This window comes from Columba livia, chromosome 2, assembly GCF_036013475.1.
Source record: "Columba livia isolate bColLiv1 breed racing homer chromosome 2, bColLiv1.pat.W.v2, whole genome shotgun sequence".
NCBI classification, from domain to species: Eukaryota; Metazoa; Chordata; class Aves; order Columbiformes; family Columbidae; genus Columba; species Columba livia.
In genome coordinates, this window is record NC_088603.1 from 113,739,116 (window position 1) to 113,760,261 (window position 21,146).

The window sequence follows — 21,146 nt, forward strand, 5'->3', positions numbered from 1 at the left end:
CTGTTAAGAGTAAGCAATTACTCTTAACTCAGAAGTTTTTGCCTCAGTTTTAAGGTGAAATAACTATAGTTTAGAAAGGGTGCTGTCTTGCACTTAACATCATGAATGAGAATATAGAGGTTCTTTATGTCAAAATATTATATTTGCATTTATTGGTACCACCCGATTCAGAAAAAGTCTTAGCAATAGTGTGAGACCATTTATATTACAGAATTTATAGACATAGAAAAGCAAGAATTGCTTTTCATATAATAAAAAAATGTATATAACTGTAGTTAGTACTTGTGATGCTAATCTACAGGGCAGCTATAGAATAAGTATTGAAATGAACCTAAATGCATTTTCCTTAAGCACTTCATGTTTCTTTGTACTGTAAGTGAAACCTGGCCTGTTTTCCATGTCCATCCCTCCCAAAAGGAGATTCCCACAAGCATAATGCAATTAAAGGAAGTTTTAAAAAAATCACATTCAGAATTAATTTGTTCTCCAACTGAGATCAGCTTAAGTTACACAGTCAGTCACAAGCAGCCAGTGACAGCTATAGGAGGAACCAGAGCTTTGCTATTCTCTATCACATGCTCCAAACAGAAGAGGTGTGCTTTTAGGAAGCCTTATGTTCGTTTAAATCTTCAAGACTTTGGAAAGAAGTGAAGGAGCTTTGTGGCCGCTTTACTTATAAGAATACTTTACTTAAAAAGAACCAGCGTTTCTTGCAACAGCAAAAGCTTTTTCTCTTTTTTATAACAGAGGTATGCTTACCAAACTGGCTGAAGTTTTCACTGTCTAGATACAGAACACCATCACAAAAAAACAGTAGTTTCAAATCACTTCACTTCCTACCGTGCAGACAGCTTGTGTTAGATGCTTGCATCCCTGGCGATGATCATTATTCACTGCATCAGCTCTTTGAAAGAAAAATATATTTACTACAGTGAAGATGGAAATTATTTAAATCACTTTCCAGAAATTTAAACACAGAACTTACTGTCTCCGATACCAGGAAAGGACTCCATGTTCTAGGACTATCCAGTACAGTTTCCAACCAAAAAATCGTGAGCTCTAAAAAGAAAATATTCAAAAAACCAAAACACACAAACAAAAAAGGCCAGGTAAAGTTAACAGCTGGAGAGTGGTTATTCCCAGTAAGTCTGACAGCTTGAAGGCTATTACATAAAACTGTCAGTCATTAGGAAAACATTTTAGGTTTTACATATCTTGATGATCACAGCAACCTGAGAATACTACTACAATGTTATTCTCTTTTTTGGAAATACCTAAAGACATCAGTGCTGTTGAGCCTGCTATTCAGTAAGAACTGAAATATTAAAATACTGTATTTTCTAGTATTACAGGAGTTGCTGATCACCACACAATTCTACTTTATAAAAATCAAATGAGAAACAAAATACATCAAGATACCTTCACAAGCTTTAGTACACAGGTCTGGTCTAAAAATAGTTCCTTATGCTACAATTGTGAGTGAATACATAGAAAAGTTTACACTGAAGAAAACGTCAGTGATTTCATTAAGGAACATAAAAATGAAGCAGATTGTAGAAGACTGAAAAAGCTTTTTTTTAAGCACAGGAAAAAAGACTCACTTGAGTATCACAGCAAAACAGGTTTTAAACAAGCATTTGACTGACATCTCAGTCCTCTAAGTTTTAACTTTTCCAGAAAGTGGTGAACTTGTGGCAAAATATTAGCCATGCATTATTAAAGATTAAGGCATCTATTCAGGAAAGGAAAAACATTAATTTTGTCTGCCACACAGACAAGAAAAAAACCTTACCACAGTGAAGCTTTGCCACAAAAATTACCAAGAAATGAAGAGAGATTTTTCAGAGCTGAGGTCAAGATCAGAGTGCCATGAATCTAGTAACTGCTGCACCCACCCAGCCCATCTATCATTTATCCAACATACTAGATTAAGTTCAATTCACTTAACAAATGTATTATTGAAAAGTTCCCTCATTCATCAACTTTCACTTAAGTACAGAAAAGGACATACTGACATACTTTGAGATCTTATGAAAATAAGCTATTTTAGGAAAGGAAATAAGACACACCTTCCATAGGAGACCTTCGTATCGTCTCAGGGGTTTGTTGATAACCTGCATGTAAAGTAAAGTTCATGTAGGAATAGCTTCAGCTAGACAGCCTTTGTGTTTTAAATGGACGGAAAAGTTCCTACCTTTCCAGTTTTACCTCCCAGTATCAGTTTCATTTCTGCACCTTGGGCTAGATCAAGGGGTGTCTGATCTGTTTAGTAACCAAGACGAGGCATAAGAATTTGATGCAAATAAACCTAGATGTACTTAAGTTAAAAATAATCACTCTGACGCTGTGTTTACCCATTAAAGTTCAGTCCCACAAGCATCTACATTTACTTGGCATTGTCCTTCAGAGTTCTGCTAGCCACAGAGAGGCCCTTGCTATTACTTAAGTTTGTTTTTAGCTCTTCAGCTAAATAAAACAGTTCAGAACATTCACTAATGTCAAGATGAAGGCATCTCTAATCAGATGACAAGTACACAGTTTGCATAACATCTGTGTAAAGTTTTCCTGGCTTTGCTCTCATTAGAAGCCTTCTTCTGAAGAGTCACTTTGTCTGAGCTACATCTTCAATCTTATAACCTTTTTGTTACCTGTGTTCAGTTTTTAGCATCAAGAAAACAAAAGCCAGGCACATTTCATGGTTAAGGCAGACAGCAGGTAAAATTTCCAGAAATGGGTAAGTTTGGAAAAGAAAAGCATTTAAGTACTTTGCTACAGTTCTTCCATCTCTTGCAACTTAATCAATGTTGGGCTTGCTTTATTAGTGATACAAAGCTTCTAAAGCACAATAAAATTTTCCCTGACCACTGAATGTTAAGTACCATGGCTTATAAAAGCTGTTAAATTTCTGTCTCCTCCTAATACTTTATGTAGTTCCATTTGGTACTCACCATTTTTGTTTCTCATTTTAGGATCTGCTCCATGTTTTAGAAGTTTCAATGCACAGTGCTTATGTGCACGGTATGCTGCACAATGCAATGGTGTGTTCCCCATCTGATCTGTACAGTTGATGTCAGGTGGTTTGGGCTTGTTCAACTGGAAAAAAAAAAGTTTTGCTTACTTATCCATCTTCTTCCCTCTCCAGATACCACGTTCATTCTTTTGAAAGTCAGCTCTTCCTAATTAGGATGCTTCAGTATAGATCTAGCAACAAAGAGGGCATGTAGCAAGTGTTATGAGAACAGCAAGGACTATAGCAACCAAGCAAGATATTCAGCTACGGTAAAGAACAGTTTTTTTGCTTGCTATACCCCTTCCACCTTTACTGCACAATGTGGAAACATTTATCCTGCTCAACTGCACGGTGCCAGAGAACATCAATGCAGTTCAGTCATTTATATTGGTAGAATGGCATTGTTTGATTCCACTGTCAAAATCTACTCCCAGGTACAGTCTAAAAGCACAGGACAGTGCTAAATCCAGAACAAGTTTGTATGACCACCCTGTTTCAGAGAGTAAAAACTTTGTGCAGAAGCATGAGAGGCCTGCCAGTCTCAGTGACAGAGCTATCCTAGGCCATTTAGAAGCTCCTAGTATCGGCAGTCTGCAATACAAATGGTTTTGCTACATTCTGAAGTCTAACAATTGTGAGAACTTTGATTAGAACAGCTAGGTAACTGAGGGGAAAAAAATAATCTGAGTTTTACTTGGACATAATACAAACATTTTGAGAAACTGAAGAGAAGGGTCATTCAACGTGACACTACTAACTGCCCTAAAATACCATTACGCTTCTACTCAAACATGTAGCTATTTGATGCATACGTGGGGGATCAACTAGATGATCATTAAAGGTCCCTTCCAACCCAAACCATTCTGGGCAATATCAGCCATTGTAGTTAAGCTTCCAAGCCAAATGGGACTGCCTTAAAAGGAATGCTAAGTCACTGTCGAGCAGTTCTAGGAGACTAGAGTCACAAGTGCATGACAGCAATTTTAGAGAAATTCCATTAAAGCCTTCTGCATTACCTTATGCTATCTTAGAGAAATTACTCCATAATAACAGCATTCCCATGGCAGCAAATTAAGTTAGCATCAACATGTTTACGTGCCTCAGAAATAGTCCTGTAAGGATAAGGTCCTACACCTGTTATTAACAGTTCAACTGAAAAGAGAACACAAGTCAAGAAGAGACAGCTTGTGGAAGTATAACCTCATACTGAGGCCAGATACTTGAGTTCCTGAGGACTCCTAGATTTTAGCTCTTTCACACCAGCTGGTTTATATCTTCCTTATTTCCACCTCTCCTGCCTTCTTGCTTCCACACCTTTTTAGCCACTGCTTGTGCTTTCAGCTACTTACACCTTGTTACAAGGCAATATTTTGAAGAAATGTTGATGCATCAACTTGTGAGATAGAAAGCTCTTCGGTCTTTTCAGTAAATGTACAGTACATTTTTGAGAACTCACACAAAAAAACACACTGCTTTTGCCTGAAGTAGACTAAAAAGCCTGGGTCAAGATTTGCTACAGAAGGTCTAACTTTTAGTAGCAAAACATACTGTGATCTAGCGAGAATCTTGAAAGAAGAGAACCACAAAAGCCACCTCCAATAGCAGAAGCAGTTGAAGTGCATGCAGGAAAAGAAGAGAAAAAATTGTTCCAATTCCAATGTGAAGGTTTAGAGAAATTGCACCATTAAATTATCTCTTCTAGACAGTTATGTTACAATATGCAGTACAGTCATCTTCAGTAAAAATAACAAAAAAGACAAATTAAGGGTATCTTTCAAGTAAGTGGCACTCTATTCCAAAAGCAACACAGTAAAAAATAAATGCTGGTGTTAGGTCTCACAATAAAAGTAGATGTAAACAGATAAAGTTTTACAACAGTCTGCTAGTTGGAACAAAAATACACAGTAGGAGCAAAAAGGCCTGAAAATCTGTAGGCAAAGTAAGGAATTCTTAAGATAATGGGCAGTTCAGAAGAGCTACACAAGTTCTCCAGAGTTATTAACCTGAAAGTAGGAAAGTCAAGGAGGTTTACACCATATAGCTCTAAGTGGAGAAAGTTCTTTGGACTTTCTCAAGAGTCAGCAGGAGTTTTAAAATTGTGGTTCAATGATTACAGGTCCCAAGTACTCAGTGAAGACTTCTAAGACAAACCTGTTATGACTTTAAAAGTGCCTGGGGCTCAAAAATGTGGTCAGTACTTCAAAAAGTTTTAGAGGTCAATATATAGCTATCTTCAAATATAGGTAGCTCAATTATACTAAATATTAGAAAAAACACTTAGAAATTAAAATGTTTACAGGAAGAGTTACATGTGCATGCATGGTCATATGCCACATGAGAGAAAGCACAGTTCTTCAATGACAGATTTCTATGAGGAGTCACCTTTTTTCTAATTTTTTTCCATATCAGTTCAAGGCTTAGCACACAGGCAACATCAAATGACACAAGTGTTACAAATTACCAGAATCAGAAACAGATCACTTATGCCAGTGTATTAATTACAATTAGTACAATGATCCCTGTGTATTAATGCACTGTTCTTCCACATCTCAAGTACTGTGTACAGCTCTCGTTCTCTCTCCATTTCAAATAGGACAGTACAAAAAGTACCTAAAAATTACAAGGATGACCAAAGATTTAAAAACAGTTTCCATGCAAGTTAGAAAGACAAGGCCTCTTCAAACTAGAAGAAAAATTTAGATGATGGAAATAAATTTTGAACAGGTGTGCCCTCTGGATTCCAGGCAGAAAAGAACATAAAATTTCTCAATATACAAATCTCACATTTGTGAATTTTCCATTAGAAGTAAGTAGAAGCATTCAGACTGCATTCATGCCTTAGAAGGTTTGACTACAGGTGCTAACTAGATAGAAAATGTTCCATACCTCATATGTCTTACTTCCAAGGAAACTCTTCAGGCCTCTCAGAAGTTGCTTTGAAACCCAACTGGATATGGTCCTGAGCAATGTGCTCTAGTTAATTCTGCTCTCCAAACAGGAGCTGCACTAACTCATATCCAGGGGCATCCTCCAGTCTCAATTACTCTGTAATTTGCTTCTCCAATAGCCTTAACCACACCACGGTATTGTTCAGCTGGAATTACTGTGAGGGTGTACATACACACTTATACAGTTTATATCCCACTCAGCATGAAATTATGTTGTGCAGATGACTGTCCATTAAAATTAGAGGCTTCAGTTACAACTGATGCTAATGACAAAAGCTTACTTTCAAAATTTAAAATATGCCACACTGTGGTGAAAACCTAAGCACCCATGAGATTAGGGTATCCACAAAAACATAAAACTTAAGTCAGTTGGTCTAGAATCAGCACACTGCTATTTACATCTAACTGAAGAGTATTTAGAAACATTAAAGAAGCTGAAAACCATTGTTCTGCAGCCTCCAACATGGAGGCTGGAAAACCCTTGAAGGTTCAGCACCTTACCAACGTAACATGGTGAACAGCATTAATATTCTGAAGTCACAGCACTCTGAAATGCAAGGCATTCACACATTGTTACATCTACATTATGGCTTGAACCACTTGACACAGAACTATTACAAGAACTTGAATTCTTACCAAGGCAGTCAGTTTCCCTGTTTCCCCCTCTCTTGCTGCTCCTAAAAGTTCTTCTTCCAGTTTCCTTTCTTGTGTCCTTTCCACTGCTTTTGAAAAAAATCCCCCCACACAAATCTAAGGTCAGTCTCAGAGTAGCAAGTACATATAAATTACAGCATTTGAGAAACTATATTAAAACAATCCTAGAGAAACAAGAGTTTCCAGTATTGTGACAGGTATAAATGGAATATTTATTCAGAAAAGTCTGTGTCAGAGCAAAAATATGTTCAAAAACAAGTAATATTTGACAAGATGTGTGTACACACATGTACATATATATGTTATTATTTTTTAAACACTTATAACCAAACCTCACTCCCTAGTCAAAGGCAAAGCAGGGGAACTACATGACACATCAGCAGACCTTTTCTTCTACTCTTCCTATCATCCTACAGAAATTTTACTCTTTAACAATCCAGCAGGTGAGCAGCAGAAAGGGCTGTTATCTGTGCACGTGCAGGTAGAATCAGAACACAGATTGCTTCACAAATACAGTCTGTGGTGTTGGACACAGAGCTTTAGCAGTATTTAGGGGTATCACATAATACCAAGAAGCAACACAGTTACTGAACTTTCTAAAACTCTAAGCAATGAGCCTATGCAAGTATTTGGACACCATCTCCCTCACTTTCAACACCTGTGAAACTGAGGAAATTAGGGGCAAGGTTTTTACTTTTTTTTCCCCTTTGACATAACTTCTAAGACTGTAACAGCAAGTCCTAAACTTGATCCAAAACTATGTCACCTTTGCAAACTGTTCAGAATTTTACTCTTTAATGATTTTGTTGACAAAAAGTCACTTAGATTCTTTACTTGAATTCTTCCTCTTCCAGTGAGCTAAGGCTTTAACTGCCGTGTCTCATTCAGACCTGTAGCAGAGGTTACTCCAACAGGACTGAAATAGTTACTTGAATAATACTATTGGCATTTATGATACTTAACTATCCAAGTCACTTGCAGGCATAATGGGAAAACAAAAACAAACCCAACTGTCAGTACTACAGACTGGAACCAAAAACTGCAACTTTTTCTTTCCAGTGACCAAATTTAAAGAAAATTCAATTGAGCCTCTTTAACTTCCAAGAGAAAAATGAGCTTTCAGAATGTACAAGTGTTAGAAATAAAATAACAACAACCCACAAACAGGCTACCGCCTATTAAAGTTACCTTCCAACATATTCCTTATGTCTTTATCATGAGTAACTTCTCTTGCAGTCTCTCCACTCCCATTAACAATAGAAGTATCAGCATTATGCTGCAAGAGTAACATCACCACCTCCTGGAAAACAATTTGAAAAAACTTGCTTATCTCTTGTTATGGCAAGGCCACAATCGGGCTTTTCAGCTATTGACATTCTGCAAGATGAGCTGTGTAACGGCTTCTCACCACTGCTGACTCCTGACAACAGGAAGGGATGTTTCAGACAGATTGAAGAGTAGGACTAACTGCAACCTCCTCTCACATCAGCCAGGCTGCATGAACTAAGAGATTAGTTGTGACTCAACAGACGCACTCCAATTCAGAGCTAACGTACCTGGTGCAAATTCTGAATTTGACAGCTAAAAATAGTATGATTGGCTCTTTCGATAAGACACCAAGTAGTCACTCCTCCTGAAGGGCCAAGAGGTTATCCATGGAGGTAGTACAAGCTTGGAAATTACGGCAGTGCATGAGGAACAATCAAACTAGTCTCATGTTACAGGCCTATAAAAAGCTTTTTGGTTTTAGTTTGCTATGAACAAACAGCACTTCCAGACACCAAATGGATGGACCAGTGTGTCGTCATTTATATTTCTTCCCTCCAGAAGTCACCAAGATTAAAACAATGTGTTTTCTCTTTGTGTAAATATGCAGTTAATTAGGAGGAATAATCCCTAGTCCTTTTACTGTGTCAAATGACCAGTTGCAAGCACAAATTAATCTATTGTACTTCAGCAGTAGATGAAAGATCTTTACACTGGTTTCCACAAGCTAATTAGCACCTGCACCTAGAGGCAGTGCTACACTTCTGCATTTCCTCTGACACACAGCAAAAGCAGAAGAAAAGCAACATCAGTTAGTTACACAATTGATGCACAGTGATACAGTGGAAGATAATTACTAATTAATTGACAATATACACCCAGAAAAATCACTGAGCAATCTTCCCATCTTCAATAAAAGGTATTTGTACCATGTTTTTGTTTTGGACAGAGCTATACAAGCTAGGCAATGTGCCTAGTTCTTTTGAACATGCTGTACCAAACCAGACAATAAGTCATTTTGAGACAGCATAAAAACATCTTTAAGTGATTTTTCCTGCTGGTATTTCCTTAATAATTCTATGATTGAGGCTTAAAAAAGCCAACATACTTTACCTTACGTCCTGTGAAAGCTGCACGATGGAGTGGAGTGTCCCCCATGTCATTCAGCACATTCACATCTGCACCAGCCTAAACAAGAAGACCAAAAGACATCTGAATGTCCTTCCAACAAGAACTACACAGCTGTTCCCCTGACTGGGGGGAAAGGGAGAACAGGACGCTAACATAGGCGTCATGGTAAATCAGATCAGAACTGTAATACGGTCATCCTGGAAATGAAGTACATATGAAGACACATAGCCAGCATCCTTGAAACTGCTTCAAAAATGAAAATCTTCCTGCATTTTTCCAGGCATCTCTCTCATTTCTGAGAAGAAGGTATATAGAAAACAACCTTAACACAAGGGGTGGTGTTGGTTTGGTTTTTGTTTTGGGTGCTTTTTGATGTTTGGTTTAGTTTGTTTTTAATCGTGTTGGGAAAAAAAAAAAAGAACCACAACCAGCTTACTGAAGTAATTGAGTGGACTGGATAACATACATACATATATTATTGCACATGTATACACAGTAGCACCAGCCTCCTGGTGCTCCTGATTTAACAAGTCGTATTATCTCTAGGCACCTGCTGCTGCTCTTGCAATTGAAGTGAAAACATCCATGTCAGCATTAAGATGGTACCATCTGAAACTTAACCTTTCTTCCGTTTCTCTTCCACAATCTTCGTCTTAAGTCCCCCTTCCTCTTGTCACACACTTTCTCCATCCCATACCTCTTCTCTGGAAGGAAGACTGCTTGCCACACAGCATAGGCACTGTTCCAGGAAGCCAATAAATCCTATTCTCCTTTTTTTAAGCATTCCTTCTACATTGCTTTACCTAACCTCTCAAAGGGTCAGAAAGAGGGCAGGACATATTTAACTTTATCACACATATATATATATATATATCACCGCTGCCTGCCTTAAGTTAACTAAGGAACCAGACTCTAGTTCCAGAGCTCTGTTTTTGATACCTCATTCACTTGTTCTCTGAGCACAACATCTTGGCACAAGTACACAGAACTATCTATATACTCCCAGCTTTCAGAGCTGCACAGCCGCTTTTATTATTCAACTTTCTCTTTAAATTATACCCTTTCAAGAGCCATATCAACAAAAAAAAGCACAAAGTTACATACATTCATCCAACACTGGAAGTGTTAATACATGCATTAAGTGACAAAACTTTTACTTTGAGTAGCCCTCCTAGATTGAGAAACCATTTACTGAGTAGGTGTGTAGGGTAGAGAAGAACTTCCCAAAAAATTTCAACTTTGCTCACTGCTTTAGAGTCATGATTATGGCTGGTGGCCTTCATTCTGAATACAATTTCAAGTTTAGATTAGCAAACTTTGAGGCTGTTGAGCTTGTTCCTGCCATCTACAGCGAACCCCTTCAAACAGGAAAAGGGTTGGTTGAAGCTACCATCAGAGCTGAGAGTAAAAAAAATAAACTCAGACAGAAACAAATGCAAATGCATTACAGACAGGGCTAAGAAGATAGGAGTTGTTCAGCTTTGACCACAGAGCTTAATCATTTCAAAGTTCATCACACAGTTCATTTTTTCAAAGATGTTAAAGAGAAATAATGAGTCAAACTATGTTAGCCTGTGCCTGGAAAGAAACACATACAAGTTACTTCACAAAGAATTCTGGACATGCTTCTATGCACAACATACAATCATATAACTGATTCTTTTGTACTTGAAACACTTTCACCTTTCCTGCAACTCAGTAAGTGAAACTGCCTAAATTATACACTTTATATACTACAGTAAGCTAGATCAGGCCTTCAAAGCATTTGCATTACTACTATCAGATGATGGCTTACCATATGCACATATCCACTGAGCTTGAAAAGGGCTGAAGCTTTTGCAAGTGTATACCTATATCCTATATGTCTTTATTTCCTATATTCAGATGGTTATGCAGACAAACACACATGCCCCATGAGAAAGTTAGCTAAGTACTGATAACTGCAAATACTCTTCAGATGGCAGCTGTATACTACTGTAGAGACTTCCAGTGTCACTATTTTGTGTCCTTGTAAATGGGGTTGATCTTAATACTGCAACTATTTCATTCCTTGGTTTTAACAATCAGCTTAGTTATCTCTCTGTTATGTGCAGATAAACTGTAGGAAAGGCTCCACCTCTCTACAAAGCCACCTTCTTTCACAAAAACCCGAATAACTACTACCTGCTTCTAGCATAACAAAGAATCTTCTGTCTTAAACACAGAGGCAAACAGAAATATACCTTCAGCAAATCCTCCACCACAACAGCATGTCCAAAGTAGCATGCAAGGTGAAGAGGCGTCCAACCCATATTAGATTTACTTCTGCCTAAAAGACAAAACAGGTAAATTAAGTTTTGGTCACATAATACAAAAAAGATCTTGTCATGTGCTTGGAGGTTGGCATGGATGATCATTCTTCACAGCAACAGAGGAGCAAGGACGCTGGAAGCATTGGTACGATTCACATCATTTGAATTACTAAATCAGGATGCAGTTTGAGAAACTTAGATTCAAATCTACACAATCTTTCTGAAAAGAGAAAGTCATGTATTCTGACAGAGAATGAAACTTTTGTTTACATGCAATACCTTGTTCTTCCAACAGGAGCAAGAAGCTTCACTTTCATTCACTATGAACATAGCACATGCAAGTACACATTACTTTTGTTTATCAAAAAAACAGCCTGGTTTATCTGATTTGATACCCTGCACACAAATGGGAGGCAGGACAACCCATCTTCCAAACAGATTCAAACCAAAACAGACAGAATGGCCTAATGTTAGGGGGTTTTATTGTCTTGTGCTTGCACATGATTTTAATAGATAGCCTTATTAAGTATCACGATTTGAAATGTGTGCACAGTAGAACTCTTGTACCATCTACATTTGCAAACCTCTACAGGAATTATAAGCATAAAGCAGGCACAGAAGTGACCATGCAAAGGAAACTGTCATTTATGCTTGAAAAAGCATTTAAAGCACGTCCTGGAGGACTGGCTGTATGAATGAAATTCATGAACTGTCCTACAATCACTTCTTTAAAAACAAGATATGAGAAGAGATTACTAATCTAACAACTCATGTTAGTTTCCAATTCTAACAATTGTACTAAGCAAAGCAGATTTGTGCTTTGCTTTTACTGAGCAACAGACCCACAGCATTCCAAGAGCCATTGAAAAGCAATCATTTTGTGTTTGTAAGGAAAACAAAAATAAGGCATTAGAAATGGTTTTGAGGTTACTGCCACAATTAAGTTTTGCCTTTTCATGTACCCTCAAACATTGAAGTCTGGAACATGCATAACATTAGTTTGCCCTGAGGGGACAAGCCACTAGCAAAAGTAAAAAGATCTACTGATCTTGCACATCCATCATTCTTTCTGCTCTCATATTACAAATTAACATTACCATGTGCTTCACAGCTCAATCATTTTCCCATTTCTTACAACTGCTTCTAGCTAACATTTCTGCCCTCTATTGGTTATTTCTTTTGTTATTTGGCTCTTTCTTCTCAAGTCCTGCTGTTATTCCAACCCCACATTTAATCTCTTCCCCTTATCCTAGTCTGGCCTAAAACAGATCTCCTGCTCCATGTGACTGATGGGCTCGAGTACCACAGAAGATAAATGCTGTGTGGATCACTAATTCTGGGGCTACGTATGCTGGATAACGTGCTACACTGACATCAACCCTGAGTCTAATAGGGAAAAAGTTTCTTTCAAAGAACATAAAATAGGTCCAAGCTGCACCAAATTCAGTTCAATTAGCCCAAGACAGTCATTAGTTAGAGCACTGACAAAACAGTGCTGCAGCCAAGGAATTTGGTCAAGAAAAAAAGAAAATCAGGAACCTGGCCAGATTTGTAGTTCTTGCTGAAGTGACAGAAACCCTTGTTCCACATCTACTCTGAATGTTTGTATTTCTGATGACAGCTGACCAGCTACTTGTCAGGCTCTTGAGGTGTTTGTTACTTCAAGTGACAACAAGTGTTTGCACTTTTTAAAAACTGTTATTTTAAACCAGGACATCATTACACTGAGGAGAAGGCAAGGATAGGAAAGTAAAATAAATGCAACAAAAAAATAAGTTTTCTACCCCTTGTACCCAGTTCTTTTACTTTATGCCAGTCAGCTATAAGCTTAATGTGCTACCATTTGTTTAGAGAATGGAGACAAACTAGGCAGTCGTCTCCCAGTTGTGGTCTGCCAGGCTAGCGTGCAGTCATTCAAATGTGTCTTTTGGCATAAGAGACTGCTGACCACTGACCTTACTTTACAGTTTTCTTACTCTGTAAAGTCCTAGATATTCTGTTTTCTTGTATTTAGGGAAATAAGCCAATGCAGTCTTAGAAAATATAATAATTTGGCATGAAACACGGGTTTAGTGCTGTTTTAATATGGATCCCTTCTTTTGAAACCAGTGAACTAAGAAAACTGGAAATGGAAATTCACATCATTTGGCCGGATGTGAATCAAGCAAGTCTTGCTTCTCTGCAAGCATTGACAGGCTAAAATCCAGTCACAATAGAACAAATAGGAGAAGCCTGGATTTATTTCCACTTCCTTCACTGTGGCTGGATGTTTGCAGTCACTCTCGTCAGACTCCACACTTCTGAACCTAGAGGACAGTCTCAAGTATAAGCTCACTCTTAGAAAGAAAAGACAGGTTTTACAAGCTTTGACACCCAGGCACTTTAGTATGTTGGACTTATGTCTCCCAGGGCACACTCTGGGGGAAGTTTACACTAGTTCCAGTACAGCCTCCCATCTGCTCCAGAAGTACTTTATTCCAAGCGAAGTGTCGTTGCCGTATTAGATGCAATTCCTGAAGGAACTGCTGCAGCATTGAAGACATTGCCCATACCCTGACTTTCTAGGTATACCCAATTATCCAGAAGGTAATGACAGAAGGACAAGAGGCTGTAAGGAAGAGAAGGAAGATCGAGGGTTACAAAAAGTCAGTTACAGTCTACAGCCTGTATTTTAGTTAATCATCATGTGGTTATGCCATTACTACCTGGTAATACCTAACAGATCAGGATTTGCAGCAAGACATAGTGGTTTTGCTAGTGAGGAGGCAGAACAGCAGGTGTAGTTAGACTGCAGAGGCTGCTTGGCTGGAATTTGCGTTTCCAATGGAGTACTCTATGGGAGCAGCGTGATTAAGACAGTCAGTCTCTGAAGAGTGACTGTGGAAGAACAGAGATTTAACTCTGAAGTTTCACACAATCAGAACAGTTCCCCCAGAGAACACTTTACTTACACTTGTGTCCTCTAACATTTAGAAGAATCAGAACTTAGAAAGCAAAAATTTCACTGTGTACAGATTCCATACACAGAATTATTCTGTTTAACCTAAACTACCACCAGCCCAGTCCCTCTGGCTTCCTAGACCTCCTATTAGGAAGTACGTATTAGCTGGCTGGCCATGTATTGCTAAACTGGAAGATTACCGGCTAAGCAGCACCTATCTTTTCCTTTATTAACCGAGTCTCTTCTGTGCTGCAGACTTTCACAATATTAACACTTGACTTTGAGCAGGAAGGCTGACTAGAAGCCAGTTTGCTTTCTATAATACAGGACTGCGGATTATGCCATTTCATTATGCGTTTTTGATGTTCAGATTACATTTAAGAACACATCTGAGAAGCTCTGAAATCTCTTCTATGCACAAGAGACTTCAGCAACTTATTTATGGGTACTGTTGCATGAATCTGAAGGTACTTTTATTCTACCTGTTTAGGCACTACACACAGCATCTTGAACATTTGCAATGAACATACTTGTGAAGGTGGAAGTCTTTAGTTCCATCAAGCTGCCTAGTTCCCCTTGAAATTATGAACTAGCTCCCTGAAGACACAGCAGCAAGCGTTTGGGTTTTACAGCTTTGTTTTTCTGAGGTCAGCACATTAACTATTGGGAAAACACAGACATGGCTGAGTAGTCAAACAAAAGGATGAGTAAACTGATGATTAAGAACTAGAGTTGGGAAAGGGATAGGGCTTGTTCAGATAATAGGCTTTGCTGCTCTTTAGGGCAAGGTGTTCCCTCTGTCATGGCTGAGAAGAAGCATAGTTACTCTCCCTCTCCCTGCTTAACAGTTAAATGCTGAACGAAGAAATGCCAGCCTGTGTAGAAAGAGTAGGAAACACCTCTACTCTTTTGAAGCAACCAGAAACACACTAATGCAAATAAAGAGAAATAAAGCTACTAAATGAACAAAGAAATAGGACAGTCTGCAATTGCTAGCAAGCTTGCAAATCCAGCCCCAGATTGAAGCTTAATGCTCAGCAAGCAAGTTGCTTAGCCATAACTATGTTAGCTATGCCTGTGCAAAACTTTAATGTTGGTCAAAGACCCAAACAACTGGCAGTTCAACTTTATTTGCCCAAATAACCTAATATACTGCTAATGGTAAAAAGCACACATTTTTCCCAACCATTTCTGCAAGTAGCAAGAGATGTAGCTGTTCCTACTACATGGTAATGAAATATGGTCCTAAAAAAAAAAAAGAAATAAAACTCACACCTATCAGAGCACAAATAAATGACCTGATCTCTGCAGCCCTGACAGAGGCTCTTCACCACCCTGAATCATCCCCAGGCACCACATTCTGATTTTTTTTTAGTATTATAAAGCTCCAAAGTTGGCATAAGCATGAACACAGGCAAAGAGAGGTACTAACTCTTTGCCTTGTTGGCACTTCTAGCTTCTGCAAATTACTCTGAGTTTTTCTGTACAACTATCTGTACTCTGCTTTTATGACCTCTCCCCTATGCAAGTACAGCCTTAAGTCACAGGGTAAAAAGCAGCTGTTTAAGTGTTTGTTTTTTTTTTTTTTTAATTATTCTGTTGAGCACTCCAAAGAAAGCAAGATTATACTATCAGTAACAGTTTCACTACATGTGACTTCAACAGTAAGATTACAAACATTTGAGGAAGGCTACTAACCTTTACAGTTGATATCAAAGCTTATTTCTCCTTTGTCCATGGTATTCAACAGCTGTTTAACTTCTTCAGCATTTCCATTTCTAGCATCATGGAGAAGCTGCTGTTCTGCTTCAGTACTCATCTCTAATAAAGATATGAAAGAACTGATTTTGCAATCTCTTATGCTGCTATACATTATGGTTTAATGTTATGTCACTTTTCTCCCTTATTTAATACGAACACTCGTATGAGAAAGAATTATTTCCTTTGTGGAACACATTTAATGCACAAACTGCTTTCACCAGTCCAGCACTCAGTTATGCCACTAAGAAGCATTAAAATTCCTCATACAAAGCAGTTAAAATACCCACATTTTCTTGCTTCTTGGTTTTCTGGGTTCTAAATGTGGCTCGTGAGCTGGAACTCTATGCCACAAATGAGGGAAACTTTGCTACAAGCATAACCAGTAAGCATTTATTTTTTCCTTGTAAGGTTTCCATCTTTACCCCTCAGGGTTTCCAGAGGTAACAAGGGAGGGGAAGTTACGTATACCTATTAGCCCAAGTATTTCTTCAGAATTAACTGAGACTTATTTTGGCTGCCAACCCCAGGGAAAAGAATGTGTTCACATGGAGGTTCAATTACCCATCAGTTACTGGTACTATCAGCTCCTGAACTCAGGATACCTTATCCTCTCCAATCTTGACTTCAAGTAGATTTTTACCTTATCTTTAAGAAACACAATAGTACAATATAAAGAAGTTAACACGTGACTAAAAAACATCACTAGCTAATTCTCATTTTACCACTGCTCTTGAACTACAAAAAATAAGTATTTACATCTTTCAAAGAAGGGAAAAAACCAAGCCTGTGGCCATGGCTATTTTTACAGCTCTCTATTTGTCTCTATTTGACAGGGAACCTTAGATCTTTGGGTAAGTGACACTGCTACTAACTAGGTCTCTTGCAGAACAGAGTTACTAAGTGAAGCCTTAACACATCCTTTTCCACAGATTCACAGTCTGAAGTTCTTCCCCCCCCTCCCTTTTTTTTAAGGTTCTTAAAACAACTAGACCCAGATGCAGCACAGCTCAGCACAGACAAAAGACAATTTTTATGTCCTATTTAAATACATTGCTTTTAAGAGCTGTCAAGAAGCAATTATAAAAGCAGCCTCAAAATACTGTGCTGCAATACACAATTTATTGCTGCTGAAAACAACAGTAAGAGGTTGCCCAAATTTAGTGCCTCCAGTTTAGCATCTTCACCTGATACACTAGGTTTACCAGATCCTGCAGAATCTAGATTTCTGAAGTTATTTCTGAATGATTGCAGAGCACATTACTGGCCTAACATAGTTTTCCAATACTAGCAGAGGCTTTGATCAGTCTCACAAACTGCTTACACTCTGCTGCATTGGACAGGCAGCTTTATTGCACCATGCATGCTCATAGCTAAAATAGATGCCGGGAGCTCTTCAACTACTGTTGGATGAGAAGCCACTCAGCAAGAAAAGAGACAGTGAGAACACTGAGAAAGCAATTAAAAGCCAGTAACAGCGCAAGATCTTGTAACAGAAGACAGAAGCCTAGGACAGGGCAGACTGCCAAAGCTCTAGCAATATGAAGAGTTTTCCCATAACTTCTGCTCAATCAGCAAAGAGAGGGAATCCATTTTCAAAGAATTAGCCAGAAAGACTAAGCAAGCCCTTTCTAGTACATTTCAGAAGAATGGGCTGCATCAGTCACCTGCAACCTACCACCAACATGGGGTACAAACTCCTTCTCCAGCAGTGGTTAGACAACACTCTTATTTGTGCCTGCTTTTGAGATATGCTGGGGAAAAACAAACAAATCAACCACCAAAACCCCCCCAAGAAACACACACCACCACCCCCCCCTTCCCTAACCCCAACAAACGGAAAACAGAACACCAATCATAGTTCTTCTAGTAATCCTTCAAGCCCTGCAGCTACCTTCTCCTTCAAACAGGAGTCTATCCACTTGTCTAAAGCAACACAGAACAGTTTGTTGTTACTCAGGCAGGTATAATTTTCCTCAGTGAATCTGTTCTACCAGTGTCTAGAACAAGATCAAAATCAAATATGTTAATGTATTACCAGTCTGTAATACTTTCTCTGAAGCCAAGTGATACTGTTTCAGGCAGACATGGAATGCAGTACTGAGATTCATACAGACAAAAGCTAAGAGGATAGCCAGAGCTCATTTTGCTGGGTTACCCATCAGGGATGGGGAGAAAAACAGCAGACCTTCATTTTCACCCCTTCCCACACAACATTTCTTTAGCAATCTCTGAAATGTCTCAGATGAGAGAAACATAGTCCTATCATTACCCCATATCTTCTGTCAACATCCCACATACACAGCAGGTTTGAATAACAATGCGCTTTCAACACATTAAGAACCTGTAGTTTCCATTTGATATTGATGAGAAGGAAGAAAAGACAGCTTGGGAAGGGAACAAGAAGTTCATCCAAATGCACAACTCTTGTATGCAGCAAGGCAAGTCACACTCATGTGCAGAATCTTAAACAGCTCAAGATACATGGAAAGCTGAATCACTGTGTAAAGGTACTTGCAAGATTTTTCTCTCCCCAAATAGTCATGAAGTTAAAACCACAAATTTATTTGTACTCTTAAATCAAACATTAGCAGTAGTGACACACACAGTAACATGGCTAAGAAAGGTCTGTCTGCTTCAATGGTTCAGTCCCCAAAGAATTTGCTGTTTAGGCCAAGCCTCCAATTTCAAATACACTCTGTAAGCTTGAAGCATGCAGTGATGCAGAAGAACAACTGTCTGGACATTAGTCATATTTAGAGGGATCATTCACAGGAAAATGTTCCTACAATTGGGGCTGGAAAGTGAATCTGTGTGCAGTTACTCATCAGACAAGTGATACAGAACCTGAAGTTTTAGCTAACAAGCTAAATGAAGTGCCTAAATGAAGCTGGCAGCAAAGGGGCTTTTAACAGAACTTAGTATAATATTGAAAACAGTTTTAAGCAATACGATTTTCTCTAAAAGGGAGATGAGGAAGTTTGAGGGGCAAATTTAGAGTACTGAAAGAAATCAATACAGAGGCACTCAAATGCTATACGCTTACAGGTGTACTTCATACACCTGCATTCTCTTGTAGATGAGAGTTTGATTACATGACCCACCACCAAAAGAGCTCCAAAATCCCTGCCTCCCAGCTTTGAAGTTCTGAGCCAGACCATCAACACTGAGGGAGAAACTTAACAGTTTAGTTTGGATTTATTAGTCATGAAATACTACTAGCAGGTTAATCTATACGGATTGTGCTGCCTATATGCAAAGTTACTAGGCACTTACGGGAGCAAACATCTGTTCAGTCAGTGGTGCTGCCATCATTACCTCACTCCATTAATGAGCTGATACAGGATAAACTGTCTTTCACAGCTCATCTTTGTGCCTTGTGCTGTTGAAAGGCTTGTACTCTAGGCTCCGCAGTCACCAGTATACCATGAGGAAACCACACAAGAAAAACATTTAGTGTCTCCTATACAGCCAAGACATGACTCCAAGGCACTTCTGTTGAACTCATTAGCACTACTGGAGCAGTACTTTATTGCTAATTGGATCTTAACCTTTAAGAAGGTATAAAGAATAGCACTGAGATGTTCCACTTTATCTTCTTCCTAGACCTACGTCAGACTGATCTTCTTGCACTACTGCAGAATGTGTCTTCACACAGGAGCTGTTTCCAACACAGAGAGCCTAAGTTACCACTCTGCCTGCACGCCTGACTAAGGGAGTTTGCAGAATACTCAGCCATGAAAGGCCACAAATATACAAACTACCAACTTTACCCGCTTCTAGAAGCGCATAAAAAATATGCTTTTCTCCCAAAGTAGTCTATGAAGACTTAAAGCAACATCCCTGATCACAAGGCAGCACTATTGATAAGACTCACTTGTTTTTGCTTTGATTTCTTCTCCTGCTAAGGCCTCCTGCCATGTACACAACTCAGAACAGCAACAATATGCACTAACCAAAACATGGCTGGTTTTCAGTCTGCTGGAGCTTGACATCAGCAGAAGCAGTACTGGCATAGCCCAATTTAAGACTCTGAGTCAGCAAATACTGGTTGCACAGGAAGCTTTCTATTCATGACAAATAGCAAGCTTGCAAAAAGCACAGCCCTGGCTAGTATTTCAAGAGATCTCCCTCCAGCAGTGAAAACTAGATTCCTGTAGGAAAGGATGATACTTACTTAGGAAGAGTTCTGATGTGTCCCAGCACGCACACATTCTGATGTGAAGATCGTAAAGGAGTAGAGGACAAAATGCAGCAAACCACACAAACAGACAGAACCTGTCTAGAAACCCACACAACACACAGCAGTGACAGGAGTTGCTTCAAGACGAAAGCTGCAGTACTAGAAGCATAAGTGATATTATCTAGAAGTAATTAATTTAATCTTCAGTTAAAGGGTTCTAGAAGTTAGAACCTGCTTCTACGGCAGTCTCATGGTGCTTCATGTGAAAGCACCACCTATATAAAAATCAAGTTACTGTCTGCTCAGTAGCAACATGGATGCAATAACATAATACCTGTTCAATATCGCTGCCAAAGCAATAGCTATTTAAACTAATCTCATTCTTGGGCATCTCCTGGTTGTTTCCTGCACATAGCTTAGTCCTGTTGCATCAAAGACTTTCTTTCAGCCCAGGAGTCTGAATAAGCTCTGAAAAAGCACAGGATCTCACCGGATCAGCAGGCAAGCACAGTTCCAAGAAAAAGAAAAAAAAATAAAAGAGGACTTCAGGAGAACTGCTGGAGTTTTCTACATGCGTCTGGAATCGAGCAGTTTGTTTCAGTACCAGTAACTAAACACTTTTTAAGGCGACAGGCTCATGCACCACAGCAAATGTTCTCCTTGTCTACAGGAAAAGTGCGCTCAGATCCCAGCCGCGGACAAACACACCTGGAGGCACCAGCCACCAGCTGTCGGGGGGAAGAAGAAGAGACAGGAGAAGGGGCTCACAGCGCTTCCCCAAGGCCAGAAACCCCCTTCGGCACCCTGGCTGCCCCTGCTCCGGCTGCCCAGCCTCACACCGGGCAGCTGGCCGGGCCGCGTTCTGAGAGGCTCTGAGCGGGGAAGCAGCGACACCCCAACCCCACCCCCAGACACCTTGCCGGCGGCCGCTGAGAGGTGGCCAGCGAGCCGGGGCGCTCTGTGG

General features: G+C 39.2%; 1 protein-coding gene and 1 long non-coding RNA gene across 5 annotated transcripts in view; one reads left to right on the forward strand and one right to left on the reverse strand.

Moving 5' to 3' along the window:
• Positions 1–21,146, reverse strand: part of OSBPL1A (oxysterol binding protein like 1A) — a 76,256-nt gene that overhangs the window by 54,633 nt on the left and 477 nt on the right. For 2 of the 4 annotated variants that reach the window (XM_065053335.1, XM_065053336.1), the window contains exons 2-11: positions 15,940–16,062; positions 11,232–11,317; positions 8,992–9,066; positions 7,801–7,912; positions 6,595–6,680; positions 2,949–3,093; positions 2,195–2,262; positions 2,070–2,114; positions 986–1,059; positions 841–904 (exon numbers count right to left, since the gene is read on the reverse strand). In XM_065053335.1, coding sequence (XP_064909407.1) covers positions 841–904; positions 986–1,059; positions 2,070–2,114; positions 2,195–2,262; positions 2,949–3,093; positions 6,595–6,680; positions 7,801–7,912; positions 8,992–9,066; positions 11,232–11,317; positions 15,940–16,060 — 876 coding nt within the window. In that variant the 5' untranslated portion in view covers positions 16,061–16,062. Of the gene's footprint in view, positions 1–840; positions 905–985; positions 1,060–2,069; positions 2,115–2,194; positions 2,263–2,948; positions 3,094–6,594; positions 6,681–7,800; positions 7,913–8,991; positions 9,067–11,231; positions 11,318–15,939; positions 16,063–21,146 lie in introns of those variants that run through there. The other 2 variants (XM_065053337.1, XM_065053343.1) reach the window with 2 other exon arrangements.
• Positions 3,146–20,720, forward strand: LOC110365715 (uncharacterized). Its single transcript, XR_002425438.2, has 3 exons — positions 3,146–3,279; positions 5,127–5,200; positions 19,606–20,720. It is a non-coding gene; the product is annotated as an uncharacterized LOC110365715 (long non-coding RNA).